General features: G+C 37.4%; 1 protein-coding gene across 4 annotated transcripts in view; it reads left to right on the forward strand.

Moving 5' to 3' along the window:
* ROCK1 (Rho associated coiled-coil containing protein kinase 1) overlaps positions 1-23356 on the forward strand; it is a 170714-nt gene that overhangs the window by 101436 nt on the left and 45922 nt on the right. For all 4 annotated transcript variants that reach the window (XR_008650013.2, XM_063640634.1, XM_055236539.2 and 1 more), the window contains exons 13-16: positions 2814-2862; positions 11209-11344; positions 12661-12752; positions 12855-13101. Coding sequence is in view for 3 of the 4 variants with exons in the window: in XM_063640634.1 (XP_063496704.1) it covers positions 2814-2862; positions 11209-11344; positions 12661-12752; positions 12855-13101 (524 nt within the window). In the remaining variant the exon portion in view is untranslated. The remainder of the gene's footprint in view (positions 1-2813; positions 2863-11208; positions 11345-12660; positions 12753-12854; positions 13102-23356) is intronic.

Here is a 23356-nt window from a genome sequence, read left to right on the forward strand (position 1 = left end):
CTTTCTTTTTTTTTTTTTTTGAGATGGAGTCTCGCTCTGTCACCCAGGCTGGAGTGCAGTGGCGCGATCTCGGCTCACTTCAAGCTCCGCCTCCCGGGTTCACGCCATTCTCCTGCCTCAGCCTCTCCGAGTAGCTGGGACTACAGGCGCCCGCCAACATGCCCGGCTAATTTTTTTGTATTTTTCGTAGAGACGGGGTTTCACCGTGGTCTCGATCTCCTGACCTCGTGATCTGCCCGCCTCGGCCTCCCAGAGTGCTGGGATTACAAGCGTGAGCCACCGCGCCCGGCCTTGCATTTCTTTAAATCAAATTCTCTGCATTCAAATCATTTTAGTTGCATTCATTTATTCAATAAAAATTTCAGTTAAAGTGTCATATAATGTGCTTGTCAACAATATAGTACTGAATTAATCAAGACATGGCCCCTCTCCATGAGGAGCTTGTAATTTGGCAAGAAAAACAAATAAGTAATTATCAAGAAGTGTGGTAGGCCAGGTGCAATGGCTCACGCCTGTAATCCCAGCATTTTGGGAGGCCGAGGCGGGCGGATCACGAGGTCACGAGATCAAGACCATCCTGGCTAACAAGGTGAAACCCCATCTCTACTAAAAATACAAAAAATTAGCCAGGCACGGTGGTGGGCACCTGTAGTCCCAGATACTCGGGCGGCTGAGGCAGGAGAATGGCGTGAACCCGTGAGATGGAGCTTGCAGTGAGCCGAGATCGTGCCACTGCACTCCAGCCTGGGCAACAGAGCGAGACTCTGTCTCAAAAAAAAAAAAAAAAGAAATGTGGTATGTGTTAATTGGGGAGAGAATAAAATTATACAGGAATATCAGGAATATGTCAGGAGATGCCTGTACTGTTTTGTCAGAGATCAGAGAAAGCTAAAACCAGAAGAGTCAATGGAAATTATTAGGAGAAGAGTGGAAGGAAGTGTTAGGGTCCAGGAGGTGAGTATCTGTGAAGGCCGTGAGGTAAGAGACCTTGACTGGCCAGTAAGATGCAAGGGAAGGAAAAGCCTGAGATGAGAATGGGGAGGATGGCAAGGTCTAGATGGGGGAGAATTCTTTTTTTTCTCTTTTTTTTTTGCAGGGTAGGGACTAAGAAATTTGGAATTTATTTTAAACGTGATGGAAAAACATCAAAAGTCATTAAACTAATAAGTAAAAAATATATATTAAATTTGCTGTTTCAAAAGAAGTTCCTGCTTAATTAGCAGCACTTGGCACTTTATTCAACTAAAAGGGAGTGAGGGAGGATGAGTCAAGGATGATTCCTAGGTGTTGTCATTTACTTAGGGACTCTAGAAGAGAAGCAAATTGGTACTGGGGTGGGAGTGTGGAACAGAGGCAGTAAGTTCCATTTTGGAGATGCTGAATAAGGTATTTAATGAAACATCCATGTGAAAATGTTGCATATATAGGTTTTGAAGCTCAGAATTACATTTTGAACCAAAGAAAGCAAATGGTAATGAAGATAATACACTTTGAGTGTTGCCAAATGCTGCCTTAACTGATTTGATATATGCTACCTTTCTCTTCGTTTACTTTATCCTGTATTAAAGGATAAATGGCTAATTTTTGAGTAGTGGCAAGTATTGCATGACGGAGTTTAGGGATCCTTAATCTGAAATCCATAGAACTCCCCCAAAGAGTCTATGGATGAAATTTGAAGTCTTTAAACTTGGATGAGAAAAGGTAAATGTTTTCTCTAACTTATAGCTTAATTTTAGCACTTGTTTCTTTTTTTTTTTTTTTTTTTTTTTTTTGAGACGGAGTCTCGCTCTGTCGCCCAGGCTGGAGTGCAGTGGCGCGATCTCGGCTCACTGCAAGCTCCGCCTCCCGGGTTCACGCCATTCTCCTGCCTCAGCCTCTCCGAGTAGCTGGGACTGCAGGCGCCCGCCACCACGCCTGGCTAATTTTTTGTATTTTTAGTAGAGACGGGGTTTCACCGTGGTCTCGATCTCCTGACCTCGTGATCTGCCCGCCTCGGCCTCCCAAAGTGCTAGGATTACAAGCGTGAGCCACCGTGCCCGGCCAGCACTTGTTTCAATTCTGAGCATAGGCAGCAATTCAGTTATTAGCAGTAGTTGTTAATTTTTATTACCAATAGGAATTATAGATGTTTTCTTATTACAGTTGTTACAGCTATCTCTAAATATCATTTATGCTCATCAACACTTTGAAATTACTGCCACTAGATCTTGTGATTTAATATATTAATAAGGAAACATATATACTGAATTACACATTTTTTTTAAAGTTTATTACTGTATTTCAATATAATTGGCTTCTTTTTTTTTTTTTTTTTTTTTTTTTGAGATGGAGTCTCACTCTATCACCCAGGCTGGAGTGCAGTAGCATGATCTCGGCTCACTGCAACCTCCGCCTCCCAGGTTCAAGTGATTCTCCTGCCTTGGCCTCCCAAATAGCTGGGATTACAGGTGCCTGCCACCATGCCTCACTAATTTTTTTTTTTTAATTTTTAGTAGAGACGGGGTTTCACCATGTTGGCCAAGCTGGTCTCGAACTCCTGACCTCAGATGATCCACCCGCCTCAGCCTCCCAAAGTGCTGGGATTACAGGCGTGAGCGCAGCCTAATTGTCTTCTTTTAATCATATATAATTTTTGTGCTTCAAAAAATATTTTGAAAAAAGGCCATAGGCTTCATTTGACTGCCAAAGAGATCTATGGCACCAAAAAAGGATACAAAACTCTAGTTAAGTGGAAAAGTAAGGAATGTTAGTGTTTAACACTGGGCAATAGGAAATACGTATATTTCTAATCTGTATTGCTTTTGTTTTTACAGAACCTCAAACATAAAACTAGACAAGATAATGAAAGAATTGGATGAAGAGGTACTTTTTGTTTTCTAATCAGAAGTTTCCTTTTTGAGATTTTTCCCTCTTTCAAATTGTTTCGTTTCCTGAGAAAATTGTATTTGAACTCTGTAGTTTGAAACACAAAACAGAGCCGGAGAATTGTGATGAAAGCCTCACCTTGGAACTGCAGTTTCAAGTGGTACAGATTAGATTATAGTTTAGTTTCCTTTGTACAATTGTATTCTACAGCCGTATTAATTTTAGTACGTAAATTTCAGTTCAGTGGTTCTCGATGGTTGAAATGTGAGAAAGGAGCCAGAGAAGCAAGCGATCAGAAATTGAATCTCAAACTATGTCAGAAAGACAGACAAATAAGGAAAAGAGAGAAATACAGTTTAAAATATTTTTGAAAGATTAACACTGACATAATCTCATGTAATCAAATGGAAAATATATTGATTTTAGAATGTTCATCTAAAATCATGGTTATCTGTCAAAATTTTTTTATTATCAGAGAAACAATAACAAGCATTCATAATTCAGATGTTTGTTTGCAAATATGTAATACATTTCCATTCCTCTTAGTCAACTTCTAAGTATATTTCTACTGTGTCTATGAGTCCCATGAAAAGAAATACACTCTCTGTAGTCTTCTCCCAATACATTACTTACTTTGTCCTTTTTTAGGTTTAATCTCTGATAGTTTTTATGCTGTGTTAATTTTTTCTTCCCTTATAGAATGGTATCTGTCAATGGCTTGCTTTCTTTCATGGGTAGCTTTGGATATCTATGAAGATTTAGATAGCATTTACTAACTTGCCTTTGTACTTAACCTTAGCAGTATATATTTGACTCTGAATGTTTAAGGAGTCCTTTTTTGCATATCTTCCACTTATATTTAACTTTTAAAACACAGATAAAATTCAAATATGCTAGATTTAAGTTATTCATTTTTCCAAATTAGAAGTAGAGAGGGAAATTTGAGGTATGAAATTAAAATAATCTCACTTCTAGGAAGATGGAGTAAGAGTACCTTTTCTGTATTCCTTCCAGTAAGTACAGCTAAAAACCCTAAACATTAAACATAAAATAAACATGAAAAGATTTTGAAAGGTGGAAAGAAGGCAAACCAACCTGGGTTACTTGCATCCTGAGAAACAACACATGAATGAGTCTTCAGGGTTTTCTTTTGGCTGCATGTATCCTAGACAGGGTGCTAGAGAAGCCAGCAACCTTGAAATATCAACAGTCTCAGACAAAGCTCCAAAAAAAGCTAATTTCCTTAGCCTAAAGACCAAAAAAGGAGCAGGCTAGCAAGTCAGGAAACTTAGACTATCACTGCTCTTTTCAGTCAAACACCACAGAAAAATGGTAGCCCCATTCTTTTTTTTTTTTTTTTCACTCTTTCGCCCAGGCTGGAGTGCAGTGGCGCGATCTCAGCTCACTGCAAGCTCCGCCTCCCGGGTTCACGCCATTCTCCTGCCTCAGCCTCCCGAGTAGCTGGGACTACAGGCGCCCGCCACCATGCCTGGTTAATTTTATATATATATTTTTTTAGTAGAGATGGGGTTTCACCGTGTTAGCCAGGATGGTATCAATCTCCTGACCTCGTGATTCGCCCACCTCGGCCTCCTAAAGTGCTGGGATTACAGGCGTGAGCCACCATACCCAGCCAACGGTAGCCCCATTCTTAACATCAAAGGCTGAGTGGGAAGTCTAGATTTCCATCTCCACTATGCTGTAGCACACCCCAACTTCCAATTAGAATAGTGTCAGAGAAGGTCCAGTAAAGGAATTTTCATCTCCTATGGGCAGTAACAAACCTTCTTTCTCTCCCCAGACAGCGTAGCAGTGACCATGTGGGGAATCTACACTTACACTTCCAGCTGGCAGTAAGGGGGTGCCCCTCCCACTGCCTTCTGGGTTGGTATCAAAGAGGCCTGGTAGGGAGCCAGAACTTCCCACTGAAAATAACAAGCTCCCCTCCACAATGCAGTGTCATCTGTGGGGGCCACATAAGGAGCAGCCATGGTGCACTCAATGGAGGCCTGGTAGAGTGCCAGAACTCCTGCTTCCACCCAGCAATGATGAGGATCTGCTCCCCTCCCTACCTAAGTTGTCAGTAGAGGCTGAGTGGAAAACCTGGACTTCTGCAAACTCCACCTGGCAGGAAAGAGGCAGCACCCCCTTAGTTTCACCAGAACAATGTCAGAGGAAACCTTCTAAAAGAGATTTTTTTTTTTTTTTTTTTGAGACGGAGTCTTGCTCTGTCGCCCAGGCTGGAGTGCAGTGGTGCAATCTCGGCTCACTGCAAGCTCCGCCTCCCGGGTTCACGCCATTCTACTGCCTCAGCCTCTCCGAGTAGCTGGGACTACAGGCGCCCGCCACAATGCCCGGCTAATTTTTTGTATTTTTAGTAGAGACGGGGTTTCACCGTGGTCTCGATCTCCTGACCTCGTGATCCGCCCGTCTCGGCCTCCCAAAGTGCTGGGATTACAAGTGTGAGCCACCGCGCCCGGCCTCTAAAAGAGATTTTAAATAAGATCCAGAATGTTGTAAGATAATGTCCAGGTTTGAATAGCAAACTACTCATCATAATCAGAACTAGGAAAATTTCAACTGGAATGAGAAACAATAATAAACTAATACCAACACTGAGATGACACAGATGTTAGAATTATCTGACAAGTATTTAAAGGAATCATCATAAATATGTTTCAGTGAGCAACTATAAACATACAAACAAGCAAAAAAATAGTCTCAGAAAGACATAGACAATATAAAATAGAGCCAACCAAAAATTACAATAACTGAAATAAAAGTCTCAATAGATGGTGTCAGCAGCAGAGTGAACAATGCAGAGGAATGAATCAGAGACCTTCAACAAAGAAAAATAGAAATTATCCAGTCTGAATAACAGAGAAAATGATCAGAAAAAAAGTGACAGAGCCTCTGGGACCTGTAGAACTATAACAATAAAGTTCTAACATTTGTGTCACTCGAATTACTAAAGGAGAGGAGAAAGGGGGTGGGAAGAAATGATGACAGAAAATTCAACAAATTTGACAAAAGACCTGAACTGACAAAAGACATGAACCACCAAGAAGCTTAGCAAACCACAAAAAGTGTAAACCCAAAGATATCCACACCAAAACACAATAGTCAGATTTCTGAAAATTAATGACAAAAAAATCTTAAATACAGGACACACCTTACCTAGAAAGGAAAGAACAGTGTAAGTGACAGCTGATTTCTTATCAGAAACCATGGAGGCCAGGAGGAAGTGGCATGACTTTTTCAGGTGCTAAAAAAAAACAAACAAAAAAAACCTATCAACCCAGAATTCTGTGTTCAATTAAAACATCCTTCTCAAATGAAAAAGAAAATGACAACATTCTCAGATGAGGAAAAACTAAGATAATGTGTCACCAGCACACCTTCCCTAAAGGAATTGCAAAAGAAAATTCTCTAAACAGAAAGGAAATGATAAAAGAAGGAATCTTGGCCAGGTAGGGTGGCTCACACCTGTAATCCCAACACTTTGGGAGGCTGAGGCGAGCAGATCACTTGACGCCAGAAGTTTAAGACCAGCCTGGCCAACATGGCAAAACCCTATCTTTACTAAAAATACAAAAAAAATTAGCGAAGTGTGGTAGCGCATACTTGTAATCCTAGCTACTCAGGAGGCTGAGGCTAGAGAATTGCTTGAACCTGGGAGGTGGAGGTTGGAGTGAGCCAAGCGCACCACTGCACTCCAGCCTGGGTGACACAGCAAGACTCTGTCTCCAAAAGAAAAAGGAGGAATTTTGAATTACCAGGAATAAAGAAAGAGTAAAAGATGGGTAAATACATTTTTTTCTCCTCTTGATTTTTTTATAATAGGCAGTTGAAGCAGAAATTATATTGTCTAATATGATTCTCTGTGTATGAGAAAAAATATTTTAGACATCATAAACAGAGAGTAATGGGTCATAAAGAAAGGTAAAGTTTTTAGGTCGAGTGTGGTGGCTCATGTCTGTAATCCCAGCACTTTGGGAGGCCAAGGCTGGCGGATTGCCTGAGCCCAGGAGTTCAAGACTAGCCTGAGCAACAAGGCGAAACCCTATCTCAACAAAAAATACAATAATTAGCCGGTGTGGTAGTGCACGCCTGTAGTCCCAGCTACTAGGGAGGCAGAGGTGGGAGGATCACTTGAGTCCAGGAAGTTGAGGCTGCAGTGAGCCATAAGCATACCACTGTATTCCAGCCTGGGTGACAGAGTGAGACCCTTTCTCAAAAATAAATAAGATAAAAATTTTAAAAAGGGAAGATGTTTATACTTTACTCAAACTGGTAAGATGCCAATACCGGTGGAGTGTACTATATATTAAGCTATGCATATACAATATAATATCTAGGGCAGCCACTGAAAAGGCCTTACAAGGAGATACATTCAAAAACACCATAGGTAAATCAAAAAGAATGCTAAAATAATGTTCAGGTAACCCACAGAAAGACAGGAAAGAAAATGTAGGAATAATAGAGATCAAACAAAAAAACAAAAATGGCAGACTTAACCCTAACATACTACCAGTAATGACATTAAATGGAAATTAAATGGAATACCAATCAAAAGAGGTGGTAGGCGTAGATTTTTTTTAAATCCCCTATTTATATATCTGTCAGAAACTCTTCAAATGTAACAACATAGGCAAGTTGAACACCAGAAGATGTGAAGAGAAAACATACAAATATTGAAAAGAAAGCAGCATATTGGCAATGTTAATACCAATTAAAGTAGACTTCAGAGCAAAGAAAATTACCATAAGCATAGAGGAATATTACATAATGATAAGAGTTAATCCACCAAAAATAAATAAAAATCCTAACTGTACACCAAACAACAGAGCTACAAAATATGTGAAGTAAAAGTTGATAAGACTGAAAGGAGAAATAGATCAATCCATAATTATTGTTGGAGACTTCAGCACCTGTAAGAATCACCAAACATAGGAGAACTCAACCACACTGTCAGCCGTCAGAATTTGTTCAACATTTACAGAACCCTCTGCTTAACAGCACAATATGCCTTCTTTTCAAGTGCTTAAGGAACACACACCAAGGTAGACCACATCCCAAGCTATAAAACAAACACATTTTAAAGCACTGAAATCATACAGTTTCCTGACCAAAATGTACAGATGAGAATAAATAACAGAAAAATCTGCAAACACATGGAAAGCAAACAACAAACTTCTAAATAATCCAGAGGTCAAAGAAGAAGTCTCAGTGAAAAAAATACATTGGAGTGTTAATTATGTCTCATAAAACTGTTATGGCTCTTCATCTTTAAAAAATATTTGAGCAATGAAGTGAAAATACATCATCAAAATTTGTGAGATGCTGTTAACATAGTGATGAAGGTTAATTTATAGCACTAAATGCTTACCTTAGAAAAGAGGAAAAGTCTAAAATCAGTAATTTAAACTCCTACTTCTGGAAACTAAGAAGAGTGAAATAAACCCAAAACAATCAAAAGGAAGGACAAGTAACGATAAGAGCAGAGAACAATGCAGTTAAAAGCAGAAAAACAATAGAGAAAGTCAGTGAAACAAAAAGCTGTGTGAAAAGATCAACAAAATTAACAAACCTCTAGCAAGACTGATAAAGGAAAAAGAGAGGACACAAATTACCAGTATGAGGAATGAAATAGGGCATATACTATAGACCATATAGGTATCAACAGAATCATAAGGAAATACTATTAACAGTTCTAAACACAATTAAGACATTTAGATGAAAGGGACTAACTTCTCAAAAAACAAACTATCACAACTCATACAGTGTGAAATAGGTAATTTCAGTAGCCCTATATAAGTGTTAAGGAAAGAATCCATACTTTTTAAACTTTTTAGATATATGGATGAAAATAAGCATATGAAAAGAGGTTCACATAATTTGTCATTTGGGAAGTGCAAATTAAAACTACCATGAAATATTACTCCATAACCATGAAAAAAAGTAAGTTTTTAAATTATGTCAATAGCAAACTGGCAAGGATATGGAAAAACTAGATCGCTTGGACATTGGAGATGGGGATACAAAATGGTACAGACATTCTGGTAAACCAGTTGGCTGTATTCCTGAAAAACTAAACATGTGCCTACTATGTGACCTAGCAATTGTATTCTTGGGCATTTATTCCAGAAAAATGAAAATGTATATTCTCACAAAAACCTGTACACTAATGTTTATAACAGCTCTATTTGTATTTTCAATCAAAATGTCCTACAGTAGGTGAATGGTTGAACAAACTTTGATACATTTGTACCATGGAATACTCAGCCACAAGAAGGAATAAACTATAGATACATAGAATACAGGGATGGATTTTAAGGGCTTTATGTTGAGTTAAAAAAAAAACAAACCTGTCTTGGCCAGGCGCGGTGGCTCATGCCTGTAATCCCAGCACTTTGGGAGGCTGAGGCGGGCGGATCATGAGGTCAGGAAATCGAGACCATCCTGGCCAACATGGTGAAACCCCATCTCTACTAAATATACAAAAAAAAAAAAAAAAAAAAAGCCTGTCTCAAAAAGTCATATATTGCATGGTTCCATTTATATAACATTCTCAAAAAGACAAAATTATAGAAATGGAGAACCATTAGTTGCCAGGAGTACAGGTGGTGGGAGAACGGGGATGGGTGTGGCTGTAACTAGTGACTGGAAAGAAATTGTTGTGATGACCAGTTCTGTATATTCATTGTGGTGGTGCTCACATGAACCTACATATGTGATAAAATGAGAGAATCATACACTCCTTATACCAGTGAGAATTTTCTGATTTTGTTATCGTACTGTTGTTATATATAATGTAACTACTGGGGGAAGCTGAGTGGAAGGGCACTTGGGACCTCTCTGTACTATCTTTGCAACTTTCTTCGAATGTATAACTATCTAAAAATTAACCAAAAGTTAGAGTGATAAACTCGTAGAATCAGAAAGACCTTGAATGATTTATGTCCAATTTTTGCTTAAAGATGAGAAAGCCCAGAAACACTATAAAACAGGTTTCCTAATGTGGAGTCTTAAAAAGTGAAGTATCAAAAACAAGATTTACTGATAGTGGTAACTCAGAAAGGTACATTTTTAAGTTGTGAAAATTTGGGTATTTTAGGCTGGGCATGGTGGCTCATGCCTATAATCCCAGTACTTTGGGAGGCTGAGGCAGGCGGATCACCTGAGGTCAAGAGTTCAAGACCAGCCTGGCCAACATGGCAAAACCCGTCTCTACCAAAAATAGAAAAATTAGCTGGACGCAGTGGTGCGTCCCTGTAGTCCCAGCTACTTAGGAGGCTGAGGCATGAGAATCGCTTGAACCCTGGAGGCAGAGGTTGCAGTGAGCCGAGATTGCGCCGCTGCACTCCAGCCTGGGCAACAGAGTGAGAATCTGTCTCAAAAAAAAAAGAAAAGAAAAAAAATTTGGTATTTTAATCCTCCTGTCTCCAGTAGTTTCTTTTTCTAAAATAAGAATTTCCTGCCAGGCGCAGTGGCTCACGCCTGTGATCCCAGCACTTTGGGAGGCCAAGGCAGGTGGATCACGAGGTCAGGAGATTGAGACCATCCTGGCTAACATGGTGAAACCCCGTATCTACTAAAAAGTGCAAAAAATTAGCCAGGTGTGGTGGTAGGCATCTGTAGTCCCAGCTACTCGGGAGGCTGAGGCAGGAGAATGGCGTGAACCTGGGAGGTGGAGCTTGCAGTGAGCCAAGATAGTGCCACTGCACTGCAGCCTGGGTGACAGAGCCAGACTCCGTCTCAAAAAAAAAAAAAAAAAAAAAAAAAGTCCTTGATTGCTTTTTAATACACATTGGTGGGTAGATACCTAGAACATCTTAGAAAGATAAGCAAGTTGTTGTTGACAGAGATAGAATTAAGGGAGACATCGAGGAAATGGTGAACTCACTGCACATTCTGTACCATCTGGTAATGTTTGAGCTTCTCATCACTTAATTATCAGATGATCCTTTCATGTTTCATATCTTAAATTTGAGATTGTTAACAAACCAAAATATTGGTAATACAGTGTGATTGTCTTAAACTTAGAGAGTGACTTTCAGTCTGAAAAGATTCACAGGGTTGTATTTTAAATTCTTGGAGCCAGAAGTCTCTGAAAATTTTACCTGTCAAGTTCAAATAAGCAGATTCTCACTGTCTTCTTAAAAGGCAAGCTACTTAGAAAGTTATATTAGGAGATACTATTTGCTTTTGAAACGGAACATTCATCTTAAGTGCTTGTCTTTTTTTTTTTTCTTGTTTTTTTGTTTTTAAGAACAAAATACTCCCTTGAATGAATGACGAGAGTATTAATCACAGTGGTAACTTTTATCATTATAATTCCAGGGAAATCAAAGAAGAAATCTAGAATCTACAGTGTCTCAGATGGAGAAGGAGAAAATGTTGCTACAGCATAGAATTAATGAGTACCAAAGAAAAGCTGAACAGGAAAATGAGAAGAGAAGAAATGTAGAAAATGAAGGTAAATTGTCACTGCTTTTGAAAAATGATAGAATTTCTAACAGTGTCATGAGGTTGTCTTTAGTTTAGTGTCCATGATACATACATGAAGCTACAATCCTAAGACACTTTATAAGCTAAATAACCCAGATCTCAAGTTAAATTTATAACATATTAAATTAAATATTAATTAGATTAAATTAAATATTAATTAAATTACATATTAAAGTAAATAGTAAGTAGCATTTAACTAGAGTAGTGATTGTCATCATGGTGTGCATACTGGAATCTCCTGGGACGCTTTAAAGAGTACTGATGCCTAAATCCCAGCGATTCTAATTTAATTGGTCTAGATATGTGGCCTGAGTATCATTATTTTTTACAAGCCCCCTAGGTACTTCTAACAAGCAGCTGCATCTAAGAACTTCTAAACCAGAATTTCTTGTGTTTTAATGCCTGTGTTACAAATATATTTAAAATACCTTTCTACATCCGTTGATGGAGTGATTTCACTTCCATAAGTTATTTCACGTACATACTTATACTGCAAACTGATATATGCACAAGGCTATTCATTGTAGCATTGTTTAAAATGACCAAAAAAATGCAGTCAATGCTGTATATGAAACATAATGTAATACATATATGAAACATAATGTAATACATATATGAAACATAAAGGTATTCAATGCTGTAATAAATTTTAGTACATCTATATGGTAGAATACTATGTGGCTTATAAAAAATAATAAATAATCTCCTTAAATACAGTTATAAAACAATCTCTAAGATAGATCTTTAAGTGACAAAAACAAAGTACATATTGCTTGTGTTTAAAACAAGAGTACTTGTCTATATATGCTTAAATTAAATATATATTAGGGAGGAGAGCCAGTTAAGGGAGACTCAGAAGGGGCAAAAATGACTAAATGGAGAAAGGAAGACTTATTCTATATTATCTACCATTTGGTACCTTTTAAATTTTGTATTTTTATTAAGATACTGAATTATCAAGCAATTGAACTATTGAAAAATAAATAATATTAAAACTAGCTTTATAATTACACTAACAGAGTGATCTTATAAAGGGAATAAAGGAGTTTGAGATTTACAACAGTGAGAAGAAATCTGTTTTTGCACTCTGTATTATAAAATAATGTTCTACTTTTTAATGAATTTAAAATGCAAGTACTTCCAAATTGGAATTTGGCTTTGGGAGTGGACCTAATGTAGCTGACTATTATGGCCTAAGACTAAATGTCTTTTTTTAAAAAAGGATTTATATGTTTCCCCTATGAAAATGTTGTAATTTCTATATATTATTCTTTCATTTTCTAGTTTCTACATTAAAGGATCAGTTGGAAGACTTAAAGAAAGTCAGTCAGAATTCACAGCTTGCTAATGAGAAGCTGTCCCAGTTACAAAAGCAGGTAAGTGTTTCAAATGAGGTTCCTTTTCTAAAAAAATTGTAGATAATTAAATTATATCGTACTTTGGTCAGAAACCTATTTTTTTGCTTTCTTTTTAAATAGCTAGAAGAAGCCAATGACTTACTTAGGACAGAATCGGACACAGCTGTAAGATTGAGGAAGAGTCACACAGAGATGAGCAAGTCAATTAGTCAGTTAGAGTCCCTGAACAGAGAGTTGCAAGAGAGAAATCGAATTTTAGAGAATTCTAAGTCACAAACAGACAAAGATTATTACCAGCTGCAAGCTATGTTAGAAGCTGAACGAAGAGACAGAGGTCATGATTCTGAGATGATCGGAGACCTTCAAGGTAATATTTTTTCTTGTTGTGATAAAATAATGCATAACATGAAATTTATTATAACATTTTAACCATTTTTATATATACAGTTCAGTGGGATTAAATGCAGTTCACAATGTATGCAACCATCATCATATAAGTGGAATCATACAGTGTTTGTCCTTTTGTGTCTGGCTTTTTTCACTTAGCACAATGTCTTCAAGGTTTATCCATGTTGTGTGTGTCAGATTTCCCTTCCTTTTTAGGGCTCAGTAATATTCCATGGTATGTGTATACCACATTTTGTTCATCCACTCATCTATCAATGGAAGGAATATTTTATAATTTTTATTTTTAATTGTTAAAAATATGTAACATAAAATTTACCATCTTGACCATTTTTAAGTCTAAGTTAATATGTTTGTGATCATATTACCCTCATAAAGAAAATGACTTTGGTGAAACCAGAAATGGTTGCATTCTTTTTTATTGTTTACGTTTTTTTGAGATAGGAACTTGCTCTGTTGCCCAGGCTAGAGTGCAGCGGCATGATCACAGCTCACTGCAGCCTTGAACTCCTGAGGTCAAGCAATTCTCCCACCTCATCCTCCTGAGTAGCTGGGACTACAGGTGCATGCCACCATGCCCAGCTAATTTTTGCATTTTTTGTAGAGATGGGGTTTCACCATTTTGCCCAGGCTGGTCTCAAACTCCTGAGCTCAAGCAATCTGCCCACCTCGACCTTCCAAAGTGCTGGCATTACGGGTGTGAGACACCACACCAGGCCAGCATTCTTTCTCTTTTAGGATAATGCCCACATTTGTATCACATTGTAATTTCTTCACCCTCATAGGTACTCCTGTGGGGTAGGTAATGTGGATATTTTTCAGTTTTACAGATAAATTAACCAAAAACTTCATTAAAAAACTTGCCTAATTCATAAAGGTTTTACTCAAAGTGAGACTAATCCAGGCAAAGAGGATTATCACTATTAAAACCTAGGAATTCCTCATGCATTGTTGGTAGTAACAGAAACTCAATTGCAGAAATAGAATCCCATTACACATTAAAAGTTAGATACTTGGGAATGTTTGAACTGGAGATATTGACAGTCTTTGTGAATCTAAGAGGCAGAAGATTGAGTATAACTAACAGTGAAAAAGTGAACAGTTTTTAAATAGTAATAAAATTCAGTTTGTTTTCAGAAAGATTCCTGGCTTTACCTACTCACATATTTTTCTATTTTCTATTCCTGTTAGCAGCAGCATCCATACTACCTAATCAAAACAAATATGCATGGAAGTTGCCAGATCTCTCAGGAAAAAATTGGAGGGAGGAGTTCATTTTAACCTTAGTTAGAGATGGGAACATAGTTTCAGGTCCCTTGGGGCTTGATGATTAGCTGTAATTCAGTGGAGAGAGGTCAGGGTCAGTTTTTGTGACTAAGGAAACAGAAAATACAATCTCCTGTTGGTTCTTAGCTGAGGAGTATTGTGCAATCATATTTCTCAGGGACCAGGCTTAAAATAGATCTGAGAATAACTAAGAAAGTAACCACTTTATATGTAATAGGAAAGTCACAGACTTCCTTAAATTGTTTTCCTAGGCCTTTTTATACAGCTTATTAGCTGTTTGAAAGTCTCTTCATCTCTCTTCTTTATCTGTAAACCAAGGAGATAAGAATAGGTTACCTCTATAAATCCTTCCAATTCTAAAATTCTTATAAGTTTGTGATCTGTGTTTGACTGAGCTTTAAGCTCCTTGCTTCAGAGGCAGAGATCATCCATGTACTGTCAACAGTGGTTTTTAACTGAATCTATTTTTTAGATATCAGTAAAAGTTAAGGAAAATTTATAGCATGATTTATTGTTAGTTTATTCTTTTTCAGTGTTTCGTTAGTTTGGAACTTAAATGTGAATAAAAGCTCACATACACTAAAATAATTCACACAACTTATGTGAGTTTCACCATACATATAAAAATGCATTGTGGCTTTTTAAAAAAATCACAATGCTTATATTACTCTTTTCTGGTCTTTAAGAACTTTCAGGTCTCTCAAGTATAAATTTAGTTTGGGATGGTGGGCTTCTGGCAGAGTCTTGATCGTTATTCATTAATGGAATGTCCTCCATATATGATCTCTGTTGCATAGTCTTTTTAATTTTTACTTTTTATAACCCTTTAAAGTATAAAAACCATTCTTAGCTTGACGTCTGTACAGAAACAGGCTGCAGCCCTGACGTTTGCCAGTACCTGGACTAGTGCAACAATAAGGCTGCAATTGATTACAGGGAAAGTTTCCAAAAGTTCAGGCTATAGAGGCTTAATGAAAGTGAACAAAATGTTATGGAGGATTGAAATTTTAACTGAATTGATAAGCTTTCATCTAGTAAGTTTATCTCTGATTCTTCAGATTGAAAGGCAAAAATCAGTTTTTTTAAATTAACCATTTTTAAAAGTCTTTTTTTGTTTTTTAATTGTTTGCTTGGAACCAGAAGTGCTTCAGATTTTGGATTTTGGGTGGTTTGTGAGAATATTTGCATTATGTATACCTACCAGTTGAGTATCCCAAATCTGAAATCCTTGAATGTCATGTCAGTGCTCAAAAAGTTTCAGAATTTGGAGCATTTTGGAATTTTGGATTTTCCAATTAAGGATGCCTAACCTGTACTATAGTGACCTCTTGTGTACTCATCATTAAGCTTCAAAAATCTTCATTTGGTAGCCAGTCGTGTTTCATTTTATACCTCCACCTTCCCTTCCCAATCCTCTGACACGAATTATTTTGAAGCACATATCAGGCACCACGTTGACCTTTTGTAAATACATCCTAATTTGTAAATATTTCATTATCTTAAAGATAGGGACTCTTTTTAAAAAGACAAACATAACTACAATGCCATTATCAAAGGTAGAAAATAGGTGACAGTTATTTAATATTATAAAATATCTAATTAGTGCTTAAGTTCCTCTAGTAGTCTCATAATTTGTTATTACTGCATTCATTTTGCTTGAATTCGGATCCAAAGTTTGGACATTGCATTTCGTTAATACGTCCCTTAAGTTTATTTTAATCTGTATCTTCCTCCTCCCTTTTGTGTTCTTTGTAATCTCTTTTTGCTGTTGTTTTTGGTTAAAGAAACCATGTTTTTTTTGTCCTGTGAGTGGCTCCTGTTCAGAATTTTACTGATTTCATCTGCTGGTATCATTTAGCATGTTGCTCTGTCCACGGTAGTACTTTAAACTAGACGTTAGATCTAGAGATGTGATCTGCTTCGGGTAGGACTTTGTCAAGAATACTTGTAAGTAGTATTTAGGTACCAGCAGACACATAAACATAAAATCTGGGCTGGGTGCAGTGGCTCACACCTGTAAAACTAACACTTTGGGAGGCTGAGGTGGGTGGATATCTTGAGCCCAGGAGTTTGAGACCAGCCTGAACAACATGATGAAAACCCATCTCTACAAAAAATACAAAAATTAGCCAGGTATGGTGGCACGCACCTGTAGTCCTAGCTACTTAGGAGGCTCAGGTGGAGGACTGCTTGAGCCCAGGAGATGGAGGCTGCAGTGAGCTGAAATTGTGCCACTGTACTTCAGTCTGGGCAACAGAGCAAGACCCTGTCTCAAAAACAACAACAAACAAACAAACGAAAAAACATAAAGTCTGGCTGTATCTTTTTGTGGTGTTAGTAGCCATTAATGATCATTGTCTAGGTCCTTTGTTTCTTTAGGAATTTGCAGTGGTGATCATCTATTTTTATCCTTCCTCCTTCATTTGTTAATTGGAATACTACTCTAGAGATAAACATTTCCTCATCAATTATATAGTAGTTACTTTGAGGTACAGCTTATAAAAGAAAATCAGGTTAAATACTTAATTCTTTGTCAGTTTTTGGAACAGTGAGTTATTTCCCAGGCATCCTCCAAAGATGATTAGTGAATCTTTAAAATATATTTATGAACTCATGAATTTTAATGTATTTAATATATGTTAGCCCTTTGCATTATTCTTAATGATGCTCACTTGAAGTTTAATAGGAATTCTTTAAGTTTAGACACTACCTAGTAGTTTTGGCTAGCATCCTTGCTTTTTGATATGCATAGATTTTCCAGGATTTTTTTTTGTCCCAGACCTGGAATCACCCATTTGCCTAGGAACTCCAGTTCCTTTTGTAGCATATGATATTCAGGGTCTATAACCTGAATTCTATGGGTACTCACTACTGTTGGGTTGGTCAGTGTTTGTAGGTCATTTTAATGGACAGAGGTAGGAAACAATTTTTTTTGTAATTAATAATTTCTTATTTATTGTGATCAGGAACTATTAAAAGATTTCTACTTTTAATGATTTTTTTTCTGGCTTAGTTTATAAATGATTTTTGCATTTCACTGTTACATGGGCATTTGAAAATTGTCAGTTTTTGTAAGAAACATTTTTTTGGGTGAAAAGTTCATCAGTTTTCTAATGTAATCCATCAGTTTTCTAAGATTGCATTTATTCTTTGTCTCTTTGTTCTGTCAAATTTTAAAATGTGTTTTAAAAGTTTTCACTATCGTTGTGGGTTTTTTCTCATAGCCTCCCATGTATTTCTTTTTTTTTTTTTTTTTTTTTTTTTTTTTTTTTTTTTTGAGACGGATCCTCACTCTGTCACCCAGGCTAGAGTGCAGTGGCATGATCTTGGCTCATTGCAACCTCTACCTCCCAGGTTCAAGTGATTCTCCTGCCTCAGTCTCCCAAGTAGCTGGGACTACAGGCACACGCCACCATGCCCAGCTAATTTTTGTATTTTTAGTAGAGATGGGGTTTCACCATGTTGGCCAGGATGTCTTGATCTCTTGACCTCGTGATCTGCCTGTCTCAGCCTCCCAAAGTGCTGGAATTACAGGCGTGAGCCACCACACCTGGCAGCCTCCCTTGTATCTAACAGCTTTTGCTGTCTGTATTTTTTAATTAAGGTGAAATTCTTGTAACAAAAAGTTAACCATTTAAAAATATACAGTTCAACAGCATTTACTACATTCAAAATGTTCACAAATACCTCCTCTATGTGGTTCCAAAACATTTCATTTTGAAACTACAAAATAGGATCCATTAAGCTGCCCCTCCCTACTTCCCCCTCCACTATCTCCTGGCAACCACCAATTTCCTTTCTGTCTCGAATTTACCTGTTCTGGATATTTCGTATAAATGGCATCATAGAATAAGTGACCTTTTGTGTCAGGCTTCTTTCACTTAGCATAATGTTTTACAGGTTCATCCATATCATAGCATGTGTCAGTAGTTCATTCATTTGTGGCTGAGTAATATACTGTTATATGTATTTACCACATTTTGCTTAGCCATTCATCTGTTGATGATATACATATAACAGAATATTACTGTGGATTGATTCCACCTTTTGGCTATTATAAATAGCACTGCTTCAACATTTGTGTACAAGTATTTGTTGGAGCACCTGTTTTTAATTCTTTAGGGGTGTGTATTTAGGAGTGGAATTTCTGAGTCTTCTCATAATTCTATGTGTAACTTTGGAGGAATTTCCAAACTGTTTTCCGCAATGGCTGCACCATTTTACATTCCTGTCAGCAATGAGCAATGTACAGGATTCCAGTTTCTCCATATCCCTGCCAACACTTGGTATTTTCCTTTTTTCAGTTAGTTACTCTAGTGGGTATGTGGTGGTTGTCCCATTGCTGTTTGTTTTGATTTTCATTGTCCCTAATGACTAATGATGTTGAGCATGTGATATCCAGTTGTCCCAGCAACATTTGTTGAAGAGACTATTCTTTCCTGTGTAAATGGTCTTGGCATCTTTGTTGAAAATCGATTGGCAGCCAGGTGCAGTAGCTCACACCTGTAATCCCAGCACTTTGGGAGGCTGCGTTGGGCAGATCGCTTAAGCTCAGGAGTTTGAGTCCAGCCTGGGCAACATGGCAAAACCATGTCTCTACTAAAAATACAAAAATTAGCCGGGCATGATGGCAGGCGCCTGTAGTCCCAGCTACTCGGGGGACTGAGGCCGGAGGATCACTTGAGCCTGGGATGCAGCGGTTGCAGTGAGCCAAGATTGCACCACTGCATTCCAGCATGGGCAAACACAGTGAGACCCTATCTCCAAAAAAAAAAGAAAATCAATTGACTATAGATATCATGCATCTATGATATTCTGGATTCTCAACCCTATTCCGTTGGTCTGTGTGTTTGTCCTTATGCCAGCATGTACCACACTGTTTTATTTTGTTCACTGTAGCTTTGTAGCAAGTTTTGAAATCAGGAAGTTTGAGCCCTCCAAGTTTGTTGTTGTTCTTCAGTATGTTTTACGTATTCAGGGTTCTTTGCAATTCTGTGTGAATTTGAGGATTGGCTTTTCCATTTCTGCAAAAAAGACCTTTAGAATTTTGATAACAATTTCTTTGAATCTGTGGATTACTTTCTGTAGTATTGCCATCTTAACAATATTAAATCTTCCAGCCAGGCACGGTGGCTCACGCCTGTAATCTCAGCATTTTGGGAAGCCAAGGTGGGCAGATCACTTGAGCACAGGAGTTTGAGACCCCCCTGAGCAACATGGCGAAGCCTGTCTCTACGAAAAATAAAAAATCAGCCAGGTGTGGTGGTGCACGCCTGTTGTCCCAGTGCTCCAGCCTGGCTGACAGAGTCAGACCTTGTCTCAAAAAAAAACCAAAACTAATATTAAGTCTTCCAATCCATGAATAAGGATATATTTTCATTTATTTAGATCTTTTAAAATGTGTTTCAGCAGTGTTTTTGTTCATTTGTGTGTTTGTTTTTAGTTTTCTATATACAAATTTCTTCCTGGGTATTTTATTCTTTTTGATGCTCTTGTAAAGGGAATTTTCTCAATTTTCTTTTTGGGTTGTTCATTGAGTATGACGCTAGCTGTGGGTATTTCATGAATACCTTGCTTTACGTAGTTTTAATGCAGTGTTTTTTGGTGTGTAAGATTTTGACTCCTGTATCTTCTGGGTAGATTAAAATTTGTATTATAAATGATATTAAATGTATCTGACTCTGAGGCTTTTTATTAATGTGCATTTTCTTCTTATATCTTGCCCATTAATTTATTTTTAATTTTTGTATGTTCTTGGTGGGACTCAATGCCTTTTTGTAGATTATGCCTTTTTGTAAATTTTGTATTTTATTTTGGCATTTTAACATATTTAAATTAGTTTTTTGCTAAAACAATGATATTTCAGCACATGGTATTTGTCATGATGAATGAACTTTTTAATGTATTGTAGAATTTGGTTTGCTAGCATCTTGTTGAGGGTTTTTTGCATGTGTGTTCATCATGAATATTGGCCTATAGCTTTTTTGTTTGTTTGTCTTTTAAAATGTGTCTTCATCTGGTTTTGGTATCAAGGTAATACTGGCCTTTGTAGAATGAGTTTGGAAACATTCTCTCCTCCTCTATTCTTTGAAATAGTTTGAGTAGGATTGTTATTTGCTTATCTTTAAATGTTTGGTAAGGGCCAGATGCGGTGGCTCACGATTGTAATCCCAGCACTTTGAGAGGCCAAGGCAGGCGGATCACTTGAGGTCTGGAGTTCCAGACCAGCCTGGCCTGGCCAACATGGAGAAACCCCATCTGTACTAAAAATACAAAATTAGCCAGGCATGGTGGTACATGTCTGTAATCCCAGCTACTCGGGAGGCTGAGGCAGGAGAATCTCTTGAACCCGGGAGGTGGAGGTGGCAGTGAGCCGAGATTGCATCACTGCACTCCAGCCTGGGCGACAGAGCAAAATTCTGTCTCAAAAAAAAAGTTTGGTAAAATTTAGCAGTGAAGTCATTCAGTCCTGGGCTTTTATTTGCTGGAAGACTTTTTATTACAGCTTAGATCTCATTACTTGTTATTTGTCTGTTTAGGTTTTGGATTTCTTCATGGTTCAATCTTGGTAGGTTGCATGTATCTGATCTTTATTATTTATTTTCTTCTACTAATTTTGGGTTTGATTTGCTCTGGCTTTTCTAGTTCTTTAAGATGTAACATTAAGTTGTTTATTGAAACTTTTTCTACCTTTTTGATGTAGATGCTCAGAGCTATAAGCTTTACTGCTTTCACTGTATCCCATAGGCTTTTGTATGTTCTGTTTTCATTATCATTTGTTTCAGGAAATATTTTAATTTTCTTCTTAATTTCTTCATCAATCCACTGGTCATTCAGGAACATATTCTTTAATTTCCAGGTATTTGTATCGTTTCAAAAATTCCACTTTTTGGCCAGGCATGATGGCTCATGCCTGTCATCCCAGCACTTTGGGAGGTCGAGGCGGGTGGATCACTTGAGGTCAGAAGTTCGAGACCAGCCTGGCCAACATGGTGAAACCCCATCTCTACTAAAAATACAAAAATTAGCCAGGAGTGGTTGCAGGCACCTGTAGTCCCAGCTACTTGGGAGGCTGAGGCAGGAGAATCACTTGAACCCAGGAGTCAGAGGTTGCAGTGAGCCAAGATCACGCCATTTGTACTCTAGCCTGGGGTACAAGAGCGAAACTTCGTCTCAAAAAAAAAAAAAATCCACTTGTTATTGATTTCTAGTTTTGTTTCATTGTGGTCAGAGAAGATAGATACATGATATAATTTTACTTTTTTTGGATTTTTCAAGACTTGCTTTGTGGCGTAACATATGGTCTGTCCTTGAGAATGATCCTCATGCTAAGCAGAATGTATATTCTGTGGCTGTTGGATGAAATGTTCTGTAAATATTTATGAGGTCCCATTTGGTCTATAGTGCAGATTAAATCTGATGTTTTCTTTGTTGATTTTCTGTCTAGATGATCTGTCCAGTGCTGAAAGTGAGGAGTTGAAGTCTCCAGGATTGGGGTCTATCCCTGTCTTTAGCTCTAACAATATCTGCTTATGTAACTGGTTGCTTCAGTGTTGGGTGCATCTGTATTTACAATTGTTATATTCTCTTGCTGAATTGACCCCTTTATCATTACATTATGACCTTTTCTGTGCCTTTTTATAGTTTTTGTCTTGAAATCTATTTTGTCTGATACAAGTATAACTGCTACTGCTCTTTTTTTGTTTTTGTTTTAATTGGCATGGAATATCTGTTTCCATCCCCTTATTTTCTCTGTGTATGTCTATGTGTACCTTTATACATGAAGTGTGTTTCTTGTCAGCAGATCATTGGGTTCTGTTTTTTTGTTTGTTTGTTTGTTTTTTGGTCCATTCAGCCACTCCATGTCTTTCGATTGGGCAGTTTAGTTCATCTGCATTCATTGTTATTGTTAATAAGTAGGGACATAGTCCTGCCATTTTGTTATTTTTTTGTGATTGTTTTGTGGTCTTCTCTTCCTTCTTTCCTTCCTTTCTTTTTCCTCTTAATGAACATGATTTTCTCTGGTGATAGGTTTTAATTTCTTGCTGCTTATTTTTTGGGTATCTGTCTGTTGTATGTCTTTTGATTTGAGGTTACCATGAGGCTTGCAAATAATATCCTCTAACCCGGTATTTTAAACTGATGATGACTTAACAGTGATTGCATTAACAAACTAACAAACAAGCAAAGAGAAAACTAATACAGACTCTACCCTTTAACTTAGTCCCCTGCATCTTAACTTTTCGTTGCTTCTATTTATAATCTTACTGCATCTTGGAAAGTATTGTAGTTGTTATTTTTGATCAGTTCTTTTAGTCTCTCTACCCAAGATATGAATAATTTATATACTTCAATTACAGTGTTACAATAGTGTTTTTCAGTGTACTTATCATTACCCTCTGGCCACCACCCCTGGAACTGTGCTGAGTCAGACCTCTGAACCCTTAGAACCTTCTTGTGCTTGAATATTGATATCCTTTTCCAGGTTTGGGAAGTTCTATATTATTACCCTTTGAGTAAACTTTCTACCCCTATCTCTCTTTCTGCCACTCTTTAAGGCTAATAACTCTTACTCTCTTTTGGGGCTATTTTCTAGATCTTATATGCATGTTCCATTCTTTTTAATTCTTTTTTGTCTCCTATGACTGTATTTTCAGATAGTCTGTCTTCAAGCTCACTAATACTTTCTTTTGCTTGAACATTTCTGCTGGTAAGAGACCCTGATGCATTCTTCAGTATGTCGGTTGCATTTTTCAACTCCAGAATTTCTGCTTGATTCTTTGTACTTATTTCAATCTTTTTGTTAAATTTATCTGATGGGATTCTGAATTCCTTCTTTGTTTTATCTTGAATTTCTTTGATTTTCCTCAAAACAGCTATTTTAAATTCTCTGTCTGAAAGGTCTTATATCTCTGTTTCTCCAGGATTGG

This window comes from Symphalangus syndactylus, chromosome 1, assembly GCF_028878055.3.
Source record: "Symphalangus syndactylus isolate Jambi chromosome 1, NHGRI_mSymSyn1-v2.1_pri, whole genome shotgun sequence".
In the NCBI taxonomy this organism is placed as follows: domain Eukaryota; kingdom Metazoa; phylum Chordata; class Mammalia; order Primates; family Hylobatidae; genus Symphalangus; species Symphalangus syndactylus.